This window comes from Thermobia domestica, chromosome 11, assembly GCF_964235325.1.
Source record: "Thermobia domestica chromosome 11, izTheDome1.hap1.1, whole genome shotgun sequence".
NCBI classification, from domain to species: domain Eukaryota; kingdom Metazoa; phylum Arthropoda; class Insecta; order Zygentoma; family Lepismatidae; genus Thermobia; species Thermobia domestica.
In genome coordinates, this window is record NC_137464.1 from 215,281,498 (window position 1) to 215,306,776 (window position 25,279).

Sequence of the window (25,279 nt, forward strand, 5' to 3'; positions counted from 1 at the left end):
CTTGTTCCTTTGTGTATTGTTCAACTTACTTTTAGTAACATCCAGTATCATTAAGGGATCTAAAATCATATTTAATATTTACTCAGGAATTTCATTTATTAAGTCATATGCATTAGTAAGAGCTACTGTGAAAGAGTATTTATAAGAATTAATGATATTATTCAAATGTAAATGTATTTATGTCAATAGTTTCACATGAAACGGTATTTGGGTATGTGTATTTTCGTATAAATCACAACATTGAAAAAATATATCAAATTAAAGTAATTAATTCCATGTTTTGCTGTATTCTTCGTTTAGAAGGTTTAGAAACAAACAAGAGAAGCGAATGACATAATCAGTTCCGTTTTTACTATTGCTGATTACTTTTTCATAGCCGAAAAATTAAACAAATGAATAAATAAAACAGATTATCTTAACTTTAGTATTACATATTTTAGTTATGATGATATAAGCGCAGGTCATAAGTGAAGAACATTGATATTAGAATTACCCGCTTATGACAAACTTCTTTTCCTCCCACGCAGTTTCAGGTTTGCTTAGGCAAAAAATGTCATGTCATTCCAACTTGACATGCTTTCTCAATCCCAATCACCAGAGCACATGCCTGGCTGAGTGTATTTTCTGGATCTACAGGAATATCTTGCATTATGCTATTCTGAACAACGCAGTTTTTATTATTACACATTGCCAGTATATTTGTCAATTCAGACTTCTTATTTTCAATCCTAAAATTTTGTGTCACTTTAAACCTACTGTAAATAGACATCGAACAATGCAGTTTTATACGCGACAAACGTTTCTTAGAACCAATTAACCACGTTATGTAAAGTATTCTTAAACTTTCTCTGTAAACCACATATTCAAACTGAGGGGAATTAACCGACATTTTTATTGAAATTAAAATTTAGTGTTGCTTGATACTCGTGGTGTAACTCGTGACTTTTACTGAGGATGTGTATATTTGCAAATACGGCGAATTGATTTAGTTTTTTTCAGTTAGGATAAGAAACAAGGAAACAACAATTGTTATTCGGTGCTTCTTTTATTCCCTAATTAGTCTGTTATGAAGTAAAACCTCCTTTTTAACATTACTGTATAGCCTTTTAATATATTCTACTTAAGGATTAGCTCTCTTTCTTTTCTTTTTTTTTTTAATGAAAACAGAGCCAGTGTGTTATGTTTCTTAAATATTATTCACTAATATTGTCTGTTATCGGACGAAGAATACACACTTCACATACCTAGACAGTACCGTATTTGCACACATTTTAAATGTATTTTGGCCACTGAAAAATCGGGGCGCGTAAAATATGCGGATTTTTTTTTAAAACTACTTCCTGTCCCATAGACAGTGGTCAAACTGGGAGTAAGTTATTACCCGTATGCTTGTATCCACTGATAATTTCTTAAACCAGCGTTTCTCAAACTTGTCCGCGCATCATAAGTGGTCCTTAAAGTCCGTCCTTTATAGTCTCCTTACGTTAAACATTAGTGCAAAAAGACAAGAAAAAATAAAATTCAAGTAAATTTCGAATCATAAAACTAATTTAGAACTTTACTTAACTCATCCCCGGGAAGAACAGGATAACTTTTTTTTTTTTTTTTTTTTTTTAATGAGTTTTTGGTATAAAACTGTTCACCTTTTTGTTCCGCATCTTATGAAGTAATTTTCTAAACAATAGCTTGTAAGATTACGTGAGGAAACTGTTAAGTCATTATCCACTTAAGCCTGAAAGTATGTTTGCTGGAGGGAGGGGGAGGGGACCGGTTCTCCTATAAAATCACTTTTTTTTTCTTTTCTTTACTTATCAGCTGTTTCTCAGGGATGAGTCAATTTAGAAATCACATAAGCAAGCGTCTTTCACTCTTTTCTACGGCTGACATTTTATGAAATTTATACCCTGTCTACTCTATAAAATATTCTTATTAGCCTTCAATTTTCTTCTATCGATACCAATACAAAATTAATGAAATTTTAATTAATACTAATTTAAATACTGAAAATATTTTTAAAAAAATTATAAATCTACTTTTGAATCGCCGAAAATAGATAGTCTGTAAAACATCTGACTAATGAAAGTGATCCTCCTTTGAAAAAAAAAATGAGAAACGCTGAAATAAAAATTCCCTTGTGGCCCCGCTTGGTGTAGTCGCTAATGCTCTCACCTTTGGTGCGAGAGGTTCCACAAGTGTTCAGTCGAACAAGTGGAACAGTTTTTTCAGGCCAGTCATCTTGAGTTGAGGTTTTTCATAGGTTTCTCTCATTCATAGCAGGCAAATGCCTGGATGATATCTAACATAATGGTCTCAGGTTGCTTCTTTCCTTCCCTTTCATCGGATAGTATGCTCGCCGAGGGACGTCATCCCTCATATACGTGAGGGGCCTTAGATGCCAACAGCCCAGAAATTTAATTCCTAATAACCCCATCATGCCCATTCTTTAATTACAAAAGATAGGTATTTAAAAAACATTTTATATTATAGAGTAAAAGAAAATTGTGCATAAAATACATGGAACCAAAATTAAATTTAAAATAATCCTTTGAAAATTAGGGCGCGTAAAATATGGGATGACGCAAATTACGCGAGCAAATACGGTATATTATAGTAAATGTTCTATGGTATGGGAACAAATGAAGACGTCCTAAACGTAATAATTCCAAATACTATTTTTGTTTCCATAACCCTATTTGCTATCCATTGTCAGTACAGCATTTTCACATTTTTTTTTTTTTTTCTAGGGCAGAAGGTAAAAGCAGAAGAATCATCACCAACTAAAATGACGCCTACTAAACAATCCAAACGGACTAATGAGGATGTGAAACGTCGGGGAAATTTACCAGAGAAGGATACTCGCGAAAGATCAACCAAACAGGATCAACTAGCTGCTTCATCATCATTAGATTCGATAGCTTCTAAGATGAAAAATCTTAAACTACACGTAGTAAAACACGACTCCCATGACGAAAATGCAGGAGCTGCTGCTGCTTCGTCAATTGATGAAGCTGTTCATCAGATGGAAGATCTTAAATTGAACGCAAGCTCAAATTCTACTTCTACCGAAACACAAAGCAAAGAAAGCTGTGTTGTTTATTTTAGTATGGAAACAACCGGAATACAGAAGGATTCAGAAATCTGTCAGATCACTGCAGCTAACAACTCTGGTACATTTTCCGCTTATACAGGGTTTGTATGATAAGTAATGAGACCAGGTCTGGAAACATTGTTTTATTGATCTGATCTGTACAGGGACTTAAAAGCTTTCGAAGTACTCTCCTCTTGCGTCGATGCACTTCTGCAATCGATGTTTCCACGCTGCAAACGCCCCCTGGAAGTCAGCAGCCGGCATGTCCTTTAGAAATGTGGTCACGGCTGCTTGGATGGCTGTGACGTCTGCAAAACGGGTTCCTTTCAAGCGTGGCTTCAGCTTCGGGAAGAGGAAGAAGTCGGCCGGGCTCACATCTGGGCTGTAGGGTGGTTGTGGAAGGACTTCCACCCCAATCCGGGTCAAAAAGGAGGTCACTAAGAAGGCGGTGTGGGCAGGGGCATTGTCGTGATGCAACTTCCACCGGCTAGCGATCGCCGGTCTTTTCCGCTTGACGCTCCTGTGCAGTCTCTCAAGGACTTGTTTGTAGAAGGCGGCGTTGACGGCTTGTCCTTGGGGTACAAACTCCTTGTGGACCACCCCCACATTGTCAAAAAAAACAATCAACATTGTTTTCACCTTTGACTTCGACATTCTGGCCTTCTTGGGGCGCGGGGACGCAGGAGTGTGCCACTCCGCGCTTTGACGTTTCGTTTCAGGGTCGTACTGGAACACCCACGACTCGTCACCTGTTATGACGTCATCTTCAAAGTTAGGGTCACTGTTCATGAGGTTCAACAGTTCCTGACAACAATCAACACGTCGTTGCTTTTGTTCGTCAGTCAACACTCGCGGCACCAGTTTCGCACAGATTTTTCTCATTCCCAATTGTTCCGTCACAATCTTGTGCACTGTTGTGTGGTTCATATCGAGTTCATCAGCAATCAATCTCAACGATAATCGACGGTCTGAGTTCAGGAGATCCCTCACTTTTGCCACAGTTTCGTCCGTAGTCACTGTTGTCGGGCGTCCAGCCCTCTCCAGATCCTCAACGCTTTCCCGGCCGTTCCGGAACGCACTGTGCCAACGAAACACCTGGGCTTTGGATAGGGCTTCCTCTTTGTAGGCCTCCGTGATGAGAGAAAGCGTCTGAGTAGCCGTTTTCCCCAGGCGAACGCAAAATTTGATCGCATAACGCTGTTCGATGGAACCCTCCATGTTTGTTGATTTTCCGCCGTGACAAGAATGTTCACAAGGGCTTTGTCCAAGGCTTGTCCGCGCTCCACTAAGGCTCGGAGCCAACTGACGCGCGGTGCGTTGCTTTGCTCGGACCCCCCCCTACATCCTCCATCACCGACAAACCCGCTCCAGCGACACGCGCGCCGCGGCGCGGCGAGTCTCATTACTTATCATACAGACCTTGTATCATGCCTCAAAATGGCATTCCTGAGAAAATCACACAAATCAATGGGTTTTCAATCAAAAGAGGAAAACTTTTCTCATATGTATTTGAAGTGGAAACGGTATCGGCAGCAGATGCGTGGAGGAAGTTCATTGACTTCCTTGCAACAAGAAAAGGGAACATTGTATTAGCTTGCCACAACCTGCCTTTCAATGCACGATTCATATTACGTGATATATACGCACACGATCTTATGGAGAAATTCACATCAGTAGTTGCAGGATTTGTTGACACTTTACCTGTCTTCAAGCGCAACTGTCCAAAAACAAGTCATAAATTGTATGACATGATAATAAATTTTCTTGGGGATAGTTTCGTTTTTGAAGGTCCTAGAAATGCTAATTTTAGAGTGCGTGGTTTGCTGCAGTTGATGAAAACTCTGAACCTGGAAGAACAACTTACGAAAATTATCCCCATGGATGATGCAATCAGTTTATGGTTGCAGAAAGTTTCAGATGTACAAAATTCTCAATAAAAAAATAGGGACAACACTGCACATCCCTGCACTTGATAAACGGCATCATATCTTTTTTGTTCACATGAAATATTGTGATCAAATATGTTAAATATGTTAGAAAAAACTAGGTTAAATTAGAAAATTGCAGTATAACGAGAATAAAAATGAATTATGTTCCTTTTATATTATAATCATATTGACACTCCTCTTTGTTATATAGGAGGAAATTTTGAAGTGATGTGAATTGAGCGGATTGAGAGGCGTTTGATCATGTAATTCTTTTAAAAAGTACTATAAAATAATGATTAATAGTCAGAACTGATGACAGCATCACCAAGATAACGGAGTCGATATTTACTTGCCGTATAGTTTAGTCCTTTTTTTTTTAATACAGAGAGAGCTACTTTTGTTGTTTTTATTGTAATATTAAGTTTTTTTTTCTTTCCATGTATTACATTATATATATATATATATATATATATACTATTTATATTGTTGTCATTGTAATATTCTGCATTTGAATATATTTTATTCTCAATTACATAAAAATGCATAAAAAATTCAACTGTTTTATTACCAAGATTGAAATGTTCTTCACCTAGAATTACATGCAGGAAAAAATCTGAGAATTATTGATCTCCAGATTGAGAACATCTTGAGTACTCACCTATCGTATTCGTCTGTTAAGAGTTAGCACGAGGAAACATGCATAAATACTAACAAAAAGTTAAAGTTTGTTATTATTCAGGGACATCAATATAATCAGACGCTTTATTTAAAAGCAACACGGTTCTAGTCAACGAACTTTCCTTCCCTTGAGGTGTAACAAGATTTTTTTAAAATTTATTTATTTTTATCTTTTGCATTATTAATTATCTATTTAGACATGAACTGTTAATTCCCATTTAAAATCCTCATTTGTGAACTAGAAGTTTATTAGCTGTATAACACAGCGCGAAGAATATTTTAAATCTTATTCTATTTGATAGCTTTATAACCCCTTTGTAAATTTCAGTTATTGGAGTTTTTGTTAATAATTTAATCTTACGTCATTAAGTTTATAAGAATCTATTTTCATAATTAACTACAAAATGACGGCATGTTAATTATGGGTAGAAAAAAAAAAATCAAATTCATTTCACTAGAAGCCATATTCGAGCCATGCTAGCGTAGTCGTGAAGGCATCTATCTTCCAACTGGGCTGCACGGGTTCAATCTCCGGTGGGGGCAAATTTTACTCATTCTACCCTCGTTTCAACACGGCTGAAGTTCACTAAGTCGCCTTTAAACGGATATCTGGGGATGTAAGAAGACTGTTAGTGATTACATCACCTCCAGGAATGCCGAATTCAGGTAGTGTCGAGCCTTTACCTCCCTCCACATAAAACCTTAGGCCTCGTGGTCTGACTCAAAAGAGCTTCCTCGTGGCTAAGCGGTTAGCGTACGCACGATTGGCGTGGGAGACTCAGACTTGATTCTCGGAGGAACATGTGGATCGGATCCCACGTTAAGCTGTACGTTCACTTCTCATATAACCTTGCTGCTGAAAGGAACACTAAATTAAAAATCAAATTGAAAGGATGAAACGTCATATTTGTAAAACTCAGTTCCCGGTGAAAATACATGCGGTTCGGATCTCACGTTGAAGTAAGTCCATGTCTCACAAACCCTAGAAGCGATTCCACATTAAACTTTACAGCTTACTATCTTCTCGCGAATAAATATTAATATGGATTCACTTCTTACGGAAAAAACGAAATAATAATAATAATTTGAAGTAATTGAAAGCCTGGGAAGCTTTGCGCAGATCATGTTGTTTGTGAATATTTACCCTCTTTCTTCATTGTCCTGTTTATGGTTAAACTGCTATATTATCGGCACGTGCTGTAGGTACACATTCTGAGGATGGTAACAGTACTACACTCCAAGAATTCAGCAGTTTAACAGGCCACTAAAGAAACAAATTTTATTTTAAGAGTTCAAAGGATATGTTGACCCGCCCAGGAATATTACCAATCATCACACTTCGAATTCTAATTCCTGAATAATCTTTGCATCTTCACGCTTTCGCCTTCTTCTTGGAGCCTTGTTCACAGAGGATAAGAACGTCAAAGAGAAGAGATTAAGAGAAATAAAAACATCAAAGTAATATGAAGGAATGGTTTCACCGGGGAAGAGAAGTGCTAGATTCGCTCGTGAAATAGCGATGTGGTTCGCTGTGGAAAGGCAAGGTCAAGTTGTGAAGAGATTCCTTTGGATAGAAAAAGTTGCCAACAAAATAAAATAAATTGATAAAACTATCCTATTCACTATTTAACCAACTTTATCTACGTTGAATTTTGGCTAATCTATAAGAATAAACATTTTTTCAAACAGAAACAAACTTGTTTATTCTTTTCAAACAACTAAAACTCGACATACATAAGGATTGGTTAATAATGAGTAGGAGAGTTTGATTAACCCTAGAAAGACCAAGGAGGTCAAGTTTGCCCGCGAGTTCTTTTATATTTGGTTTATATGGATTAATATGTATTCAGGATTCTTTTTTTTTTCTACTGTCTTTTTTGATGAAAGGTTCATTTTCGATTTTTTTCAACTCGAATATACTGCATTGTTTTTTGTAATAATAATAATAATAATAATAATAACTCATGTTATGCGGGCCGATTTGACCTCCCCCCTGGGTCATAGGAGCTACCCATCTTGATTTTACCCAAAATTTAGGCCCGGGTTCGATTCCCGGCGGGAGCTCATGTGGTTCGGATTCCACGTTAATCAGTAGGTCCACGTCTCATATAGCCTCGCTGCTGAACGGGACGTTAAACTCAAAATCAACTCAATTTACCCAAAATTTCTTTCATTTGTTTTTTATATCTGAAACATGTACTACTTTTTTAAAATGTTACTTTACACCTTTATATAAAAACTTAGGCTTTGATAGAACTTGTCGAGTGTTAGTTATAATACTGCTTTTCTACATGGTATTATAAGAAATTTGGTATAATATATAAGCAGTATTAGCAATGTATTTAGCCTGTTTTTTACAAATAAAAAGTAACATTCCTTGAAAATTTTCTTTTTTGAAATTTAGTTCAACACGTTAACTCAAATTGAACAAATATAACCTACTCTGAAAGCTACTTAAAACTAGCGGGGTAAATTTGACCTCACCCCCTTCCCACCTGGTCCTTCACGTAGCAGATGCGAGCACGGATTTTCTAGGATTAAAAAAACACACATTTCTGGTAAAAATTGATAAATAAATAAGTTGGTAACTTTTACTATCTAACCAAGGGAACACACGACTTGGGGCTCCCCATTCCACAACGAGTCACACCGCTACTTGACTAGTGAATCGCAGCAATATATAGGTCAAAAAGTGTAATGTTCGATAAGATCATTCCTCTGTATTTCCTTGTTTTTTTTTTTTTTTTTTTATCTTGTTTTCTCTGAAGAAGGGTTCAGGGGAGAGCCGAAAACTTGATTTGAAATAGATGAGTTTTGTACGTGATATTTTCTGCCATCATTGTTACAAACAAACTGGATAAATCATTATGCGGAATTTACATTCATTGTAGAATCAGGCTCCGACATTTTTATACTTCATTCTAAAGTGTTGCAAGAGAAACCGAATATCCCTGGTTCATTGTTACTTACAGTCAAATTTTTATATAATAGTATTGTTTAGCTTGCGAACGAACTGACCCCAACGAAAGAGGCCCCGCAACCAAAGGAAGCCTGGCCCTCTCTAAATTTGCGTCCTTTTCCCAAACCACAATGTGTCATTTTGTACTATAAAATATACAAAAAGTACAACTTAGATATTGTAAGAGATGTTGTAACTTCAATTTAATCCCTTTTAAGAAAATAGATGAAGAAATATAGAAAGCAGCGAGGAATCTAGTGATAAATAGAGAAAATTCTTATTTTTTTTTTCAGCGAAAATTTTTACACAATTGTTTTGCGTAATTCGCTAACTGACATCACAGGTTTTAGTCGAAAGCTGAAAACTGGAAAGTATGATTTTTTTTTTCTTTTTGAACAAGTGTAATATTATGTTTATTTGATCGGCATTGTGTCCACGATATCAGAAAAAAAGATGACATTTTATCAACTTCCGCCCCCTACTAATAATCTACATTATGAATTAAATGAAATGTGATTCCAGATTAGATTTTGTAGCTCCAGAGGGAATATCTTCCGCTCCCTTCCGGGCCACCACCTGATATCATCGCTAGTATGTCTATGGAATTTCAAGTGACACCTCACATAGGAGTCACACAGCTGATGTTAAAAGATGTGATGCAGCCGATGTTCTTTCTTATAAGGTACAAAGTTTGTTATTTTAGTCTTCTACTCGACTTCTAATTTACCATATGTAAGAGATAATTTGTCAATGCCAAAGAAAAATCTTACGACAATGATGGCTTCGTGAACAACTCGAAGTTATCTCACTGACCAGTTCGTTGCTAAACTAAATAAAAGACGACCTTGTAGTTCACTATCTAACTAGTTCAGTGTCTTTTCAATTCGTAAAATAGTTGCGCACACATCGAGCGTTAGTTATCATGGAGAAATCCTCCCTTCACCCCACTTCAATAGCCCCAAGGTGTGAGCGGTCCCGGGTTCGATTCCCGGTGGGGTTACTCGGTCAAAAAAGTGTAAACGCTTTTCCAGGCCAGCCACCCTGAATGGGGTTTTCCTCATTCACACCAGGCAAATGATGGGGTGGTACCTAACTTATAGGTCCCAGGACGCTTCCTTCTTTCCCTTTCCCCGGATAGTGTGCTCGCCGAGGGACGTCATCCCTCAAACGTGATGGGCTAAATGGCCTTAGATGCCGAACGCTCAGAAATCTAAATCCTACATCAAACAGCCCCAAATGCTAGTGAATGTCATTATTGACAACCTGAAGAAACTAAATGAACTAAACGAACTAGTTCGGAGTGAATGACTCACTGAAACGGACTGAAACGCCCATCACTATTACATAACTATATTCCTAATACCACTTGGATATTTTGCTAACTCTGCACCCTTGGTTAGTATTTACTGTTTAGTGAACTACTCCAAACGTGGCATCCACACATAAAATAACTGGCAGAATATTTGGCATTCTTTTCTCTTCTGTTGCTTCTAAACTCTAACGATCTATTAATAATCCAAAGAGTAATATTTCTTTGTTATACTTAGAAGTTTGTTTAACTACATTCTGTTCCAAGTATTAAGTTACACTAAACTTTGTATACATCTCTCATTTAATAAATTAAGCAAATGGTCAAGTTAGTGAAACGGCCAACTTAACAGGTTTTCCTGTTTGTGTATATACTAGAAGATTTATATAATTTCTATACCTTTTTATACCATCATGCTAAAGATACAAAACTCACCCATATTCTGATCATCGCCACTTCTTCTTTATCTTTAAATCCAATATATATAAAATGATTCCTTCCAGGGGTAAATGGAGCAAGCCACAAATGCATATCATCACGTGTCCTGTTAATACCGTCAATAAGATTGGTGATTACGCGAGGATCTTTATTATATTCTGGGAGTACGTTAATGTCCGCTGGATCTGCACTTATCTGAAAACAATAATAATAATAATAGTTAACAAACAGTTACGTCATACTAAGGTCAAGAGATGGCATATTGACTATGTACCTAAGGAACTTCGGTGTGAAAATACGGAAAAAAAAAAACAAAAAAAAAAACGGACAAACCGTGTGCAAAAGGAATAGTTCGAAGTGATATTGGTCTGTGTGAGAGGGAGAGAAAGAGAGTGGGAAAGTGAGTGACTGAGTGAGTGTATATAAAAGTTTATATATAGAGAGAGAAAGAGAGAGGCGGAGAACTTTAAACTGGCAATACTGTTTTCTGTGACAGATGGTATTACAGTTCTCGGTTGTTTTGAGGTTTTAGTTTGGCAATTCATTATGAATAGACTCACGCCGGAGCAACGTTTGCAAATTGTGCAAATTTATTTTGAAAACCATAGTTCAATTCGACAAACTCATCGGGCATTACGTGCATTTTACGGTGCTCATAATCGTCCGTCAGAGCGATTAATTCCAAAAATTATCAATCGTTTTCGCAATATGTTTACTCTAAACGATAACATTCATCCTGTAAGACGTCGTACAGTGCAGACACAACAAGCGATTAATGGTGTGCAGCATAGTGTTGATATCTTCAAAATGATACTGGTCAGTACGTTACAGTCAACGGTGAACAGTACAGAGACATGATTACTAACTTTTTCGTGACTTAATTGAAAGACATCAATGTTGCAGACATGGTTTCAGCAGGACGGCGCCACATGCCACACAGCGCCCGACACAGTTAATTTACTGAAAGAAACATTTGACGAACGGTTAATTTCACAAAATAGACATGTTAACTGACCACCTCGTTCGTCCGATTTGTCGCCATTAGATTATTTTCCCTGGGAATATATAAAGTCACATGTCTATGCCTAGAAACCAAAAATAATTGAGCACTTGCAAAGCCATCATTCGACGCGCTATTGCCGAAGTACAGCCTGATTTACTGCGAAGAGTGTTTGAAAATTGGACCTCCAGATTACGCCATATACGCGCCAGCAACGGTGGCCACATGCCCGAAATAATATTCAAACATTAATGCCATAAAATGATCTGTCAAATAAAGCCGATTTCATGGATATTAAAAACATTTTTCTGTGTTTTATTGCAAGATAAAGTTCTCCGCCTCTCTCTCTCTCTCTCTCTCTCTCTCTCTCTCTCTATATATATATATATATATATATATATATATACAGAGATAGATAGAGAAATCATGCAAAACAAATTAATTAGTTTTATAAAAAATCTGATTAAATAGCCAGGTAAGACAAAAAGAGAAATGGATTCTGAGAAGTAAAAAAATCCTTGGACTTTGACAGACTTTTTCAGCTTTTCATGAAATTCCCAGATTTTTCCAGATTGTTTACAAGTAAGATGAATTCTCTGACTTTTCCAGATTTTTCAGGTTGGTGGAAACCTCGTACATACACAGGAAAGCTAAAACGCGACTACAATATACGTACTTAATACTACACTGCGGAAACATTAATCATGACGGAAAAAGAAGTACAGAATATAAACAATGCCTGAAAAGATTCTTGTAAAAACAATTAAAATAATCAAGTATACATTCAAATAAGAGAGTGTGCAAGATACAGACATAAAAATCTAGGGAACGATGGTACGAGCGTATGAAAACAACGCAATAAGACCGTTTATCTGAGAAGATCCTTCATATAAAAATGCCAGAAAACGGCTATAGGAAAGAACAAACAAAAAAAACAAAAAAAAAAAAGCAGAAGAATGTAGAAAGAAGGAAGAGAGTAAGATCGAAGATCTAGGATAAAGAATATGAGAAGAAAGACGTTCAGATCTCTCATACACAGACCAGGCACGATACTGGAATCGGGAATTTACGATAACGATGTAGAAAAAAAATTTCAAGTACAAAATTAATTCATATTTAATTCTCAAGATTTAATCTTACGATGCCCACTCACTTCACGCTGTCACTATAGAACAGTTATCAGCAAAATATGTTATTAAATGGAAATATCCTTCTGAACCAAGTGAAACTAAGCTTATATTGATATCTAATTTTCTTGTTATGGTTGGAATTGTATGCAGCTAAACGATATTTTAAGTGCATAAGTAGAAAGGGGGAAACAAGGTATCAAGAAAAATATCAATAGATATAGCAAAAGATTCAAAATTCACGATTTCAATATGATTTTTCAACAATACGTTTTATTAAGATCATATCAAAAAGTTGTCAGGTATGTCGAGAGAGACTGATCTAAAAGAGTACAAAGACTTGCAAATTATGCTATGCATGACTATCAGTAGTCTTGTGGAACGTCTGTCTGTCAGATCAAAAACAGTACAGGATTTTTTTAAAACTCGATTCAAAGTTCCATCTTCCGTGCTAACCGTCTATTTAACCCGGAAATGGTAGAAATTAACCATTTTCGGTTTCAACATTGATCGCTATGAAACGAAAACTGTAATATATATATAGCGAAAAGTTGTTTTCTGTAATCGATTCGACGTCTCAAGAGAAGAGGCTATCTCTATTAGAAGAAAAAGTGGCAGAAATTTACTATTATTCCCGTTTTCAACGTTGATCTCCTTTAAGCAGAAACAGTAAAGGATACCGAGAAGTGGTTTCTAGGAATCGAATCCAACGTTCCAACAATAAGTTGCATCTCATCCGTTAACACTCTACTGAAACTAAAACTGGCAGAAACTAACCATTTCCAGTTTCGACGTTGAACGCCATACAGTATAAACAGTAATAAATAGCGAGAAGCGGTCTTTGGAATTAATTGAGCATCCCAAAAGGAAATTTTATCTTCTTTGTTAACATTCGGTGCGAACTGGAAGTGGTAGAATCAACCATTTGCGGTTTCACGTTGATTGCCATAGAATAAAAAATAGTAAGAGACAGACATAGGTGGTATTTTTTTAATCGATTCAACATGTGAAGAAAAGACACATTTCCACCCGTATATCTCTAATAAAACCTGAAGTAGTAGAAATGTAATACCACTTCCGGTTTCAATAATAATTGTTATAGAGTTAAAATTGTAAGAAGTCTGCGTCCCACGGTTATGCCGGTTAGGCTAAAAGGAGACGGTGATTATGAGAAATGAGTGAGATGGTGGAATGAAAAGTGGGAGGAAACGGGAGAACCCAGAGAAAACCCACGAGCACGATGTTTGTCCACTACAAAGTCCATACGGCGCGAGCTGGGATTGAACCAGGGATCCCAAGCACCGGAGGTGAACGCTCTACCACTGAGCCACCGTGCCCCCAAAAATGGTAAGAGAGAGCGAAAAGTGGCTTTCTGATATGGCTTTAGGTCTCAACAATAAATTTCATTTCGTCCTTTATCGCTCTAGTTGCACTAGAAGTGATAAAAATTACGGAACGGTACGCAATGCTATAACAGGTTTCAACTCCGGCTTTATTCCTCTATTGCGACCGGAAGTGATAGGAATATATTAGTACTTCCGGTTTTAATACTGATTCCCACAGAACGAAAATGGCAATAGCCAACATGGATTCCAAGAATCCCAAGAATAGGTTTTATTTCAGCTTTATTCTTCTACTGAAACTGGAAGAAGTAAGAGCTAGTCCAACTTCCGGTTTCAAGACTGATTCTTACGTAAGAGATAGTGAAAAACTTGTTTTGATATAGATTCAGCTTCCGATGAACAGGTTTAATCTCTAATATTACTTCTCTATTGCAGTCGGAAGTTATAGATCAACTAGTAGTTTTACAATGGGAAACGAAACTCCTTTGTTTAAAGAGACGAGTTGTTGGGGCTTTTAATTTGTTGTTTTAAATAATTGAAGACAGTTACCGATCAAACTCAAGAACTTGGCTCATAGTAAATTTTATTCCATCAAGTGTGGCTAATAGTTTCTTCATTCAACAGGCAGTTGAACCACACTAGAATGACCATTCATAAGATCCAAAACCTCAGATCTACGATTGTCTGCTATGTACGAGGAGCGTCCAATAAATTATCTACTAGACAGGGAGGAATGCACATAGGCTCACCTGGTCAACACTGTTTTTCGATGTAGTCCCTGTGGAGGTCTATGCACCGTCGCCACTTTGTGTGCAGCGAAGAAATCCCGGAGAAAAAATAGTCTTTGTCATGGCCTGCAAAGTACTGGGAAACGCCCTACTGGACCTCGTTATCCGACGAAAAACGTTGACGGTGCTGCATCCTGGTACACTGTCACAAGTCGCTCGTGGGTCTCCTTTGGTCCCTTACCTTCTTTAGTGAGAATCTTGATGACCGAACGGTGCTCCAACTTATTCAAATCCATTGTTCGCGGCGTCACACAAACATTTGCTAAGCGGTGTAGCACAAACACTGCTCACGGCCACTGCATTGCTCTGACTGACCTCAAATTGCGCATCAGGATTCCCCCAAAGTGGCTTTGGCGTAAGTCATTATGTTCCACCCCTTCCTTCCTGTCTAGGTAGATAACTTATTGGACGCCCCTCGTAAGACCTAACAAAAATTCACATTCTTACTTGGCTTTCTTTGTTCAAAAAGATAACATTATTGGTGCTTTAGATGCGGGCGATCGTCCGTTACGTGTCTAAATGCATAAAAGCGTAAAGCAACGATTTCCAACAATGTGTTGCGTAGCTCTTAGCTTGTTAAATGTTATGCCGTACAGGAGGCCTATGACTGAACACAACACATTTTACTTCCACTCTAAAGCATTTAATAAACAAGACACATTTTACTTTTACCATAAAACATTTAATAAAAAAGTACAATTTGAGGTCCTTCAGTTCGATATATATGCACAATTGAGAGCTAATAAAATTAACACAGAGTTGTAATGGTTATTAATCATCCATAATGGGAAATATTAACAAAGTTTCACTCACGTAAGCACTCACTGGTAACAATGGCAATCTTGACCGTAGACGTTTCAGGGACTTCGATTTTGTCATCTTTCTCAGTATAAATTCTTTAAGGAATCAACATTGCTTGAAGAATTAAGTTATCGGTAAATTCTCCATACTTGGGAAACATTTGAACCTAAGGTGTTCTTATTCAACTATATATGTACTTGTTTACTATGAAAATAAGATCAAGATGAATTAATATGAACTATTCTAGGCATCCTTCTTTCTATATATGTGTTGCTTTCTCCTTACATTGGGGCTCGCAGAAAAAATATATATCTATGCTAACCTACTCAGAGCTTACCAGAATATTAAGTTCAGAATAATGAATACTCGATTGCACTTATTCTAGTATTTTTTCTGGTCTAAGGGAATCACAGTAATTGCAATGCCAGAGAACTGTCCTGTGGATTGACTTCAAAACAGAAACACTACATCTTTTACACTAATTATAACATCACATTATACTTATTTTCTGTAGAAAAAGCAATACGTACAAAAAAGGATACCGAAAACAATGTTACATTAACCTATCTATTTCCACTGTAAAGAAGCATATACATAGTTGAAGGACATCTAAGTTTAAATTGTTCCTACAGTGCAGGAAATTCATCAGTAATGTATTCTTCCAGAAACATTGATACTTTACTGAATTTGTATTGAGAAAGGCAGCAAAATTAAAGTCACTGAAAAATCCCTACGGTCAAATTGCTATTGCCATTACAAGTGGTTGCTTCCGTGAGTACAAACTTTCTTAATATTAAATATGTATTCTATCAATACATTAAGTAACGGAAGTACCTATGTACTTGAAATTCTGTGCAGGGAATAAAACACTGTACAATAAGGCTCCTAGTGACCCACTTGTTATGATTTTTCATGAGTTTCTCAACAATACCGTAGACGCTTAACTGTTCAGTGTGTAAAAGCCAATGAAGTTGATACATACCACACCACAGTTATTCGGCGCCTGAAAGCCTTCAGGAAGCTGGAAAGGTTGGATCGCAGCTGCTTAGTCAACTAATCATATCGACTAGAAGTACGCAACTCTCCTTATTTACTTTGTTACCAATAAGTAAGAAGATTTATGCACCTGCTTGAAACATGATAAATACAGACATGGTATAACAATTAAACAATCAACACAATATTTAGCAAGAACGGCACTGAACTCCCCACATACAAAAAGCGTTACTGTTTGTATGGTGGTTTGTGGTTAAAGTTGTTTAGTTATTTCTCACGTTCATATAAATCCAGACCAAACCATTATCTAGCCCTTCCAGCTAATCTAGGGCTATCACCGCGCGTTTGGTGTACAGGTTTTTGGATTCTATTCCCAGTGGGAGAACATTCAACGCATTACGGTAGTTCGGATCCCACTTTAAACTGTAGATCTATATCTCATATAGCTTGAGTTGAAATGGGACGCTAAACTTCAATAAACAACAAACAGACCATTATTTAATATTTTTGTTGTGTTTAGCTGGGGAAATCTAATCTGGGCATATTTTCATGCATCTAGCATTCGTCAAAAGAAATAAAGTCATCGTGTAACGTTATAATATTTGTCCATAAATCGCAGAAACACCATGTAAATTCTCAATAAATTGCAGCATAAAACCCAACCCTTCCAGCCTTTTTAGTTTGCCTTGAACCATATCACACTGATTATCATATGTTTTGCCATCTTGCTCGCGTATTGATTCACAAGAAATTCGTTCAACACAGAAATATCCGGTTATGAACAACTCTGTACATTACAGCAACCAAATTACGTTTGCTGCAGAAATCGGGATTAGCTGTAGCAAAGACGGAAGTGTGAGCTCAGAGGAAGATTCTTTTTTTCACCTTAACACAACAGGAAGTAGGAAATTATCCACACTTTCGCCATAACTCTCTTTAGATTGTGTGCACTGCCATCTGCCATAGCATGTTATAAGGTTACAGTGTTGTTGTAACGTTATGAGAGTTTGATCTTAATTGCTCCATTTTTCTTTGTTATGTTGCAAAGAAAATATAGCCGCTTCTCTGGCAGTGAGAAACAAGGAGAAACAGAGCCGTAATCATGCAACAAAAATAGTGTCTTCGACAGTAGATCTGGCTATTAGCTGCGAATTGCTGACTTTAAATGTTGGCAAGCAGGTACTCTTCCAGTACAGGCCCTTTTGAGACAAGGCATCACCTTTCCCACGGAAGTTAGAGTCTTGAATTTCTTTTTCGTTGGTGATCCTGGATATTTCCAGTTCATACTGTGCCTTTTGGATTTTGCCTCATAATGATGGATCAACGTTCCATCTTCTGACTATTTTAGTCAAAAATTCGACACCTTGATTTTTGCAATGGTCGATACGTGGTGAAGATTGACGTACGTCCTATTCCTTCTTCGTGTGTCACGATTATTCGGCCACTTTTAACTTCTCCATACACAGTGGAACCTGGATAATTCGAACCTCAAGGGACCAGTAGAAAAATTCGAATTATCCAAAAATTCGAATTAGAAAAGTTTTTGTAAATGGTTGAAATAAATAATCAAACTTCAGGTTTTAACATAAAAACCATTATTGGAGCTAATAATAAGTACCATACACTCATTGTAGAACTAGAAAAAACATAAGTTAATACAATATGAAGTAAAATACTGTACTGTAATACGTACGTACATACACTAGCACTGTATTATGCATGAACATTGAAAAAATCATAAAAACAGAAAAGAATATTACTGTATTAATAGACAAATAACTGTCATGAGACTCAAAAAAATCAACATTTTTCAAAAAATGCGACTGCTGAACTGTGTCGGGAAGTGCTACTATTGTGATTTATGTGCAGTAGAGACGTGTGCAAAACAGGCGGCCGGCCAGCGCATTGGTGAACGTGCTGGGAGGAGTGGAGGGGTGGGTGCGATGACCTTCAAGCTGAGTAGTCTGCGGGTGGGGCGAAAAGCCTGCTACAGTACGTATCTTCATCCATTTCTTGGAAAATCCGACCCGATGACTTGACCTCTTTTAGATTTACACGGCAAAAACTTCGAATTATCCAGATTATAATTCGAATTAACCATGATTTTTTTTAAAGCATTGTTTGTATATAAAATTCTAAGGACCAAGAGAAAAATTCGAAATAAAGAAGTTTTCGAATTACAGAAGTTCGAATTATCCAGGTTTTACTGCATTTGTATACACTTCTACACGTTACAGTACTATCCTCGTACTGTATGCAAAGTGTCCGATGAGTTTCAGCCCCTGATACATCTTTAGACCAAGAGAAATCGGATCACTGTCCTCTGTTCGTCCTTCGTGCAGAAAAAATGGAGCAATCAAGACCAAACTCACGGCTTACTACAACTATAACATTGTAACATACAAGGAAGAAGGCAGTGTGGACAATCTAAAATAAGAGTTATGACGAAAGTGTCGCACTGTCCAACATAATTTCTGGATGCCGGCACTGGACACAGGGAATCAAATATCATGATGATTACTTACCTTACTGATTTTCACTGGTTCTCCGCAACTACCGTATATTTCTATCCCGTTTAATCCAACGTAATGTTTGTCTCCCCAGGTAGTTCGTATATTGATGGTTAAATTCTGGCCTCGTGGAAGTTCTGGGATAATGAAATCTGTATCCGTTAATCCTTTTCTCGGAGGATTTCCTGTTTCCTGAGGGGAATGGGCGGGAGAGGAAGAAACACTATTGTCCGACTGGCCACGCTTCTCTTCGTACAAGGTTTGAAGCTCATCTGTATTTAAAAAAAAAGTTTACGTTTACTTTTCATGCAAATTAAATATGTCAGCATATCACACCAGAGTTGGTATAAATATATTAGAAAAATAGAAAGGTTATTCCTAGAAATACTAAAGTGTAAATAGTTTCCTCAAATCTGCAAAGTAGATTTATATCACTGTATTGTGACCCAGTTTTGTTATGTTAGCTATTTGTTTATTATAGTAACTTAAACAATATACCTTACAAACATTCAAGAAATATTAAAACTTATATAAATATATACGCATGAGGCTTCTATTTAACCATAATTGTCTTTCAATCTCTTATTGCATTATAATACCATAAGTGACGTTACCATCAATACTTCTTGAATTTAATAGATAATTTCCCTCAACATATTGAGTGACTGACGCACCTTACAACCGTTTTGTATCACTGTTATTCTAAAATATTCTGACAGAAAAAAAAAGTTAAGAAAATAACTTCTGTTTTTAATATTAAACATGTTGAAAATTCCAACGTGGAAATGCAAGTAAGGAAAGGTTCTATATCGAACGTTTTTAGATCTTAAATGGAACAAGTTATGTACACATCTCGAATTCGAAAACTCCAAGATTTGATTTTTGCTGCTGGTAATTTTATGTGGTTTCCAGCGTGCATTTCATTATAGTGTGATAACATGAGGTTACGACTAATACCTTGTGCACTTTTTCACTCTTTGTACGTAATTGAATTCACATCTATAGAGGATATGGTGGGTTAAAATAATCGGTTGTTTCCTCTTTCATTAATATCTATATGAAATCAACTATCATAGGTGCTCAATATATGGACACAGGGATTGTCCAAGTACAGCAGGGGTCTGTAGTACAACCCACGTGGTCCGAGTGGGGAGCACCAACCTTGAGAGTGAGAGAGTGAGTGACTGTTCTGGAAAGCGGACTGGGTGGCGTAGTGGTTAACGCATCGGTACGGTATGTCGGAGATCCCGGGTTCGAGTCCCGGTTCAGTCAGTCACTTTTCCACTCTTTGTACGTTATTGAATTCTCATCTATAGCGGATATGGTGTGTTAAAATAATCGGTTATTTCCTCTTTTATTAATATCTATATGAAATCACAACCGTCATAGGTGCTCAATATATGAACATAGGGAACGTGATCAGGGTGTCTACTAAAATTCAACAATGAAATTTCGTGACTTTTTCGTGACCTTTTCTTTACCAAATAATAAAATTTCCTAACATTTTCAAGAGCGAATTTGGGTGCGAATTAGGCCGAATTTTCATCCATGCGATACAAACATACTTTGCTTGCGATTTGGTAGCGTCTAAAGCCGACCATAGACATTTTTGGTGTTGAATTTTGATGTTTTATAACAAAATTTTCCAATCTGTACTTACATTTGCACAGTTTAAAAAAATCGTGACCCAAAAGCTAAATTTCGTGACTTTTTCATGACTTTCATGACCGTTTTCTGATTTCGTGAGTTTCGTGACCGATAGACACCCTGGTGATCCGAGTGAAGAGCACCAACCTCGAGAGTGAGTGGCTGTTCTAGGAAGTGGACTGGGTGGTGTAGTGGTTAACGCATCGGCACGGTACCCTGGAGGTACTGCATTCGAGTCCCGGTCATCAGTCACTTTTTCATTCTTTGTACGTTATAGATTTTATTAGTTACGAATGTTATGGAATTAAAGACATTATTGCATTCTTTAATTCCATAACGAGACAGGTATACTTGCATCAATGTATAGTAATTCGCTTTTTATAGCAGGATTAAAAGCATTTTACACAACGCTCCTTCTGTTCTCGTGAAAACAACTCGAATTCAGTTGTATGCATCACCATTACGCTCATATGTGTTTGTATTCGCAAAGCACGTACTTCATCTTACTATTCCTTCACTTGCCCACAAGGGATAAAAACAGTTCATTCACAAGCTGCCAAGAGAAGAAATTCATAACTACTATAGAAGAAAATAAAATGATTCTTTTAGTTTAACGTCCCTCGGTTATGCTCTTTAGGATAAAGCGACAGAGTATTAATACAGTGAATGGTTGTGAAATTATTTTCTCTGCTCTCCCACCACAAATCGAATTCGGGACTACTGCACCACAGGCGCACGTGCTAGCCACTAAACCAGCATGGAGGAGAGGGGCGGTTGTAACTACTGTAGAAGTAGCGTGTCACCTGGTCCTGAAGTGACTACAATCTCTTGTCAACAATGCAAGAAAACAGAAGTAATGCAGGTATGATATAAATGTGCTTTCTCGTGTTAAGAAATACAAGCTCACTGCCATATGCTGAATGTTACTGGATGTAATTGCAACTCTCATGCAACTATAAACATGCAACTTCTTTTAGGTTTTCATTATTTTATGAGAATTTTCGGTAGATGCATCAATGCTGTCATGCGTTGAAAAGCAAAATTCTATTTTTATTCAGACACTACTCTAACACTTCAAAATATTCTTTGAGGTCAAAAAATAGGCGGCTGCATAACCATCTAATCTGTAGTATTAAGCGCGCCCAGAAGATAAGACATAAGAACATGTTCGTTGGGGTTTCTTTATATGTATGCAAGTATTACAAATTTGAAGTGTATATCCTGTTTCATGTCTGGAATTATAATTGGGACTATAACATATACAACTGGTACTGAGTTTCCATTATACAATTAATGTAACAAAATAGAATGATCGAATACAAACCAGTGCCATCTAGTTTTATTGATAGTCGGCCTTTGTGTTTTTTGTTAAAGAAGCTTAATGAACTCCAAGATTCTTCTAGAGAAAGATCCATTTCCTTTCGCCACTTAGATCTAATTGATGCCTGATCAGAAAGCGATTTGGGTGATGACACCAATTCCTGTGGTACACTCGTTGTTTCAGCTATTGGGTTAGCTTCGGTGTTTAATTTTTCCGAAAATTGTTGCGATAAACTATTTTTCACAGGACTTCCTCTGGGTGATGGTTCTACTGTTTGCGAATCAGACGTCGGCAAAGCTCGTCTCCCATGTCTTGCGGACCCTTCCCGTTTCGGTCGACAATCAAATAACTCTTCATCTTTATTACTGAAAAACAAAACGAATTTAAGCATAAAAATATTAGTGATTTTTTTCAAATTAATGTCTTAGTAAATATAAATTATCACTGATTATTATATGAGTAATCTGAACACATTATTGCTAAAATTTTGTAATAAATAAACAAGATTTTTACTTTATTTCAAGTTGCTCTAAATATGAAAACAACCTTATTTAAAGATTTTGTAATCTGGCGTTTGGAACGCTCATGGACTAATGGATCGAAAAGAAAAAAAAAAATGCACCATTCTGAATACTTCGTCTGGTCTAAAACAGTAAGCATGATAGAACTAAAATAAAATACAATTAGATACAACAAGTTCTAAGAAAACAGCAAAAGGTACTCCATAATGCATAGTATAGTTTATTACCAAAAACTGTATCATTGTTTTCAAACATCATATATCAGAATAAATAAATAAATAAATAAATACTAGAAAATCCTATTAAATCATCAGTAAAGTTACAACTTGCATTGCGCTGCCATTAGGCAATTGTTCTTTGGCAAGAGTGTACGTTAGTGTCTGGGATTATAATTGGGACTAACTTATTCCTTTTGTGCTTCTTACAGCTGTACTATGAGGTTTGGATAGTTAGCTGGTTTGCATTTACATCCTTTGTCAGATACGTAAGCAGAAATTTAGTTCGGGTGGGGAGTTCCAAAGCTCTTGGGAGGAGTCCAACTGCAATATGAGAATAAATTATATTAACATTTGTAAAAATCATCTCTAAAATTAAACGGAATTTGCTGAAAAGTCGGGATTTTGAGGAGATCTGGACCCCTAGGAGCCACACCTCTGGCTAAGTCCTGTCCTTTGTAATCAGGAAGGCTATATAGGATGAAACCTAGTTTAAATGGGAGCTACTGTGGTGCACTCGATGCTCCCCACAGGGTGACAAAATGAACGATATATGCTACTTGAATCGAAATAACTGTAATGTTCTTGCACAGATACACGCAATAATGTTATGCAGAAAGTTAGTAAATTTGTTTCACGCAATTTCAAAAAATGCTCGTTCGATTTTGATAATTCATTCATCATTGACAAGTAGCATTTTCTCTGGTTGGTTATAAACTATCATTACTTTTCTTTTCTTTTATTATTATTATTATTATTATTATTATTATTATTTTTTGAATCTGTATTTTTTTATTTAGTCATTTCATAGTGAAATTACCTCCTTTGATTTTTTTGGTTCATTAATTTTCTTAACGCTGCGTTCATAAAACAGCTATAAACTTGTCAAAAAATGTTCCTTAAATGCTGCTATAAGAAACTTTTTTAACCTAGTACGGTAAAATCTCATTTATTAAGAATATGGTATCAAGCTGGGTTCTATAAGCAGCAGGTACTGCATTGAATTTAAGGTTAGATAATGTCAGAATGAAATCAGGACCTTCCTGGCTTAAACTACAGTTTCAAAACATTTTAATGACTCGAAAATGTAAAAATGTCCTTTTTTATTCATACGCATTAATTATATACAGGATAAATATACCATTCAAAAAATGAAAAAACGAAATCTTTAAGTTTTACGTCTTACGGTTATGCCAGCTAGGCTAAAGGAGAAGGTGATTATGAGAAATGAATGAAATGGTAGAATGAAGAAAGCGGGAGGAAATGAGAGAACCCCGAGAAAACCCACGCACACGGTGTTTGTCCACCACAAAGGTCACTTGGCGCGGGCTGGGATCGAACCCAGGACCCCATGCACCAGAGGCGAACGCTCTACCAGTGAACCAATAAGGTCCCCAGATGTACCATTCAAGTCAAATACGATGTCCTAATTGTTGAATAGGTTATCTAAAGCAAATATTGAAATAAAACACAGGATCAAGTAGCATAGATTTATCTATTATATTAAAGAAAGGAGAAAAGGAGAACTTATTTTTACACACCAAATCCTCTGTAAGTGCGAATTCAATAACATACAAAGAGTATAAAAGTGATCGACTGGAATCGGACTCGAACCTGGGACCTCTGGCATACCGTACCGATTCGTTAACCACTACGCCATTCAGTCCGCTTCCCAGAACAACCAAACACACTCTCACTCCTGTAGTCGGTGCTCTCCATTCAGACCACATGGCTTGTACCAATAGTTATTAACGCATCGGCACGGTATGTCAGAAATCCCAGGTTCAAGTCCCGGTCAAATCAATCACTTTTTCACTTTTTATATATTATTGAAATCGCACCTACAGAAGATTTTGTGTGTAAAAATAGTTTAAATCGGTTCTTTTCTCCTTTCATTAATATATAAAATCACAACCGTTAAAATGTGTTCTCAATATATGGACACTGGATTGTTCTGTGCCATACGGCATGTAATCTGAGTGGAGCACCGACTACTGGAGTGAAAGGGGTTTGGCTGTTCTAGGAAACGGATTGTGTGGCGTAGTGGTTAAAGCGTCGGCACAGTATGCCGGAGATACGGGTTCGAGTCCAGGCCCGGTCAATCAGTTTTTCACTCAGAATATATTATTGGCTACAGCAATGGAAATATTAAAGTCGTTATACTACGAAAACTGGACCTACTATGAGAATTAAAAGAATCTACCACTTACCACTCCGCTTTAAAGGAAAACCATTTTTCTGACCAAGGGATGATGGATTCTGTTAAAACTCATAATGTATATTCTTGGAGCCAAATATTATTCATGAATGTATACACTATTACGAAGCGGCAAGTAGCAGATTATTATGATTCTCATTGTAAGTCCAATAAGATGGTAGATTCTCTTGTCATAGTAGGCCCAGTACTTTCGAATATCGGTGTTGCATAAGAATATAAAGAAAGAAAATAATATAATAATAACATTTTAAAAATATATACTGTACAAATAAGTTAAACAACATAGTTCATAATAGACAACTAACTCTACAGTATCGATGAATGTCTCAAATCCAACAACATGACTAAACTTTTGCAATATAGTAAATAAGCTTTTACACTAAATGAATGGG

At 36.7% G+C, this 25,279-nt stretch overlaps 2 protein-coding genes across 2 annotated transcripts in view; one reads left to right on the top strand and one right to left on the bottom strand.

Annotated features, from left to right (window-relative positions):
• The window catches only part of LOC145664728 (uncharacterized), a 75,350-nt gene extending 69,833 nt beyond the window's left edge, over window positions 1-5,517 (top strand). The window contains exons 3-4 of the mRNA XM_081731609.1: window positions 2,745-3,179; window positions 4,508-5,517. Coding sequence (XP_081587735.1) covers window positions 2,745-3,179; window positions 4,508-5,025 — 953 coding nt within the window. The 3' untranslated portion in view covers window positions 5,026-5,517. The remainder of the gene's footprint in view (window positions 1-2,744; window positions 3,180-4,507) is intronic.
• Window positions 1-25,279, bottom strand: part of LOC145664727 (katanin-interacting protein-like) — a gene marked incomplete in the record, with an annotated part of 85,951 nt that overhangs the window by 43,923 nt on the left and 16,749 nt on the right. The window contains 3 exon segments of the mRNA XM_081731608.1: window positions 10,398-10,595; window positions 18,981-19,237; window positions 21,937-22,298. Of these exon segments, the coding sequence (XP_081587734.1) occupies window positions 10,398-10,595; window positions 18,981-19,237; window positions 21,937-22,298 (817 nt within the window).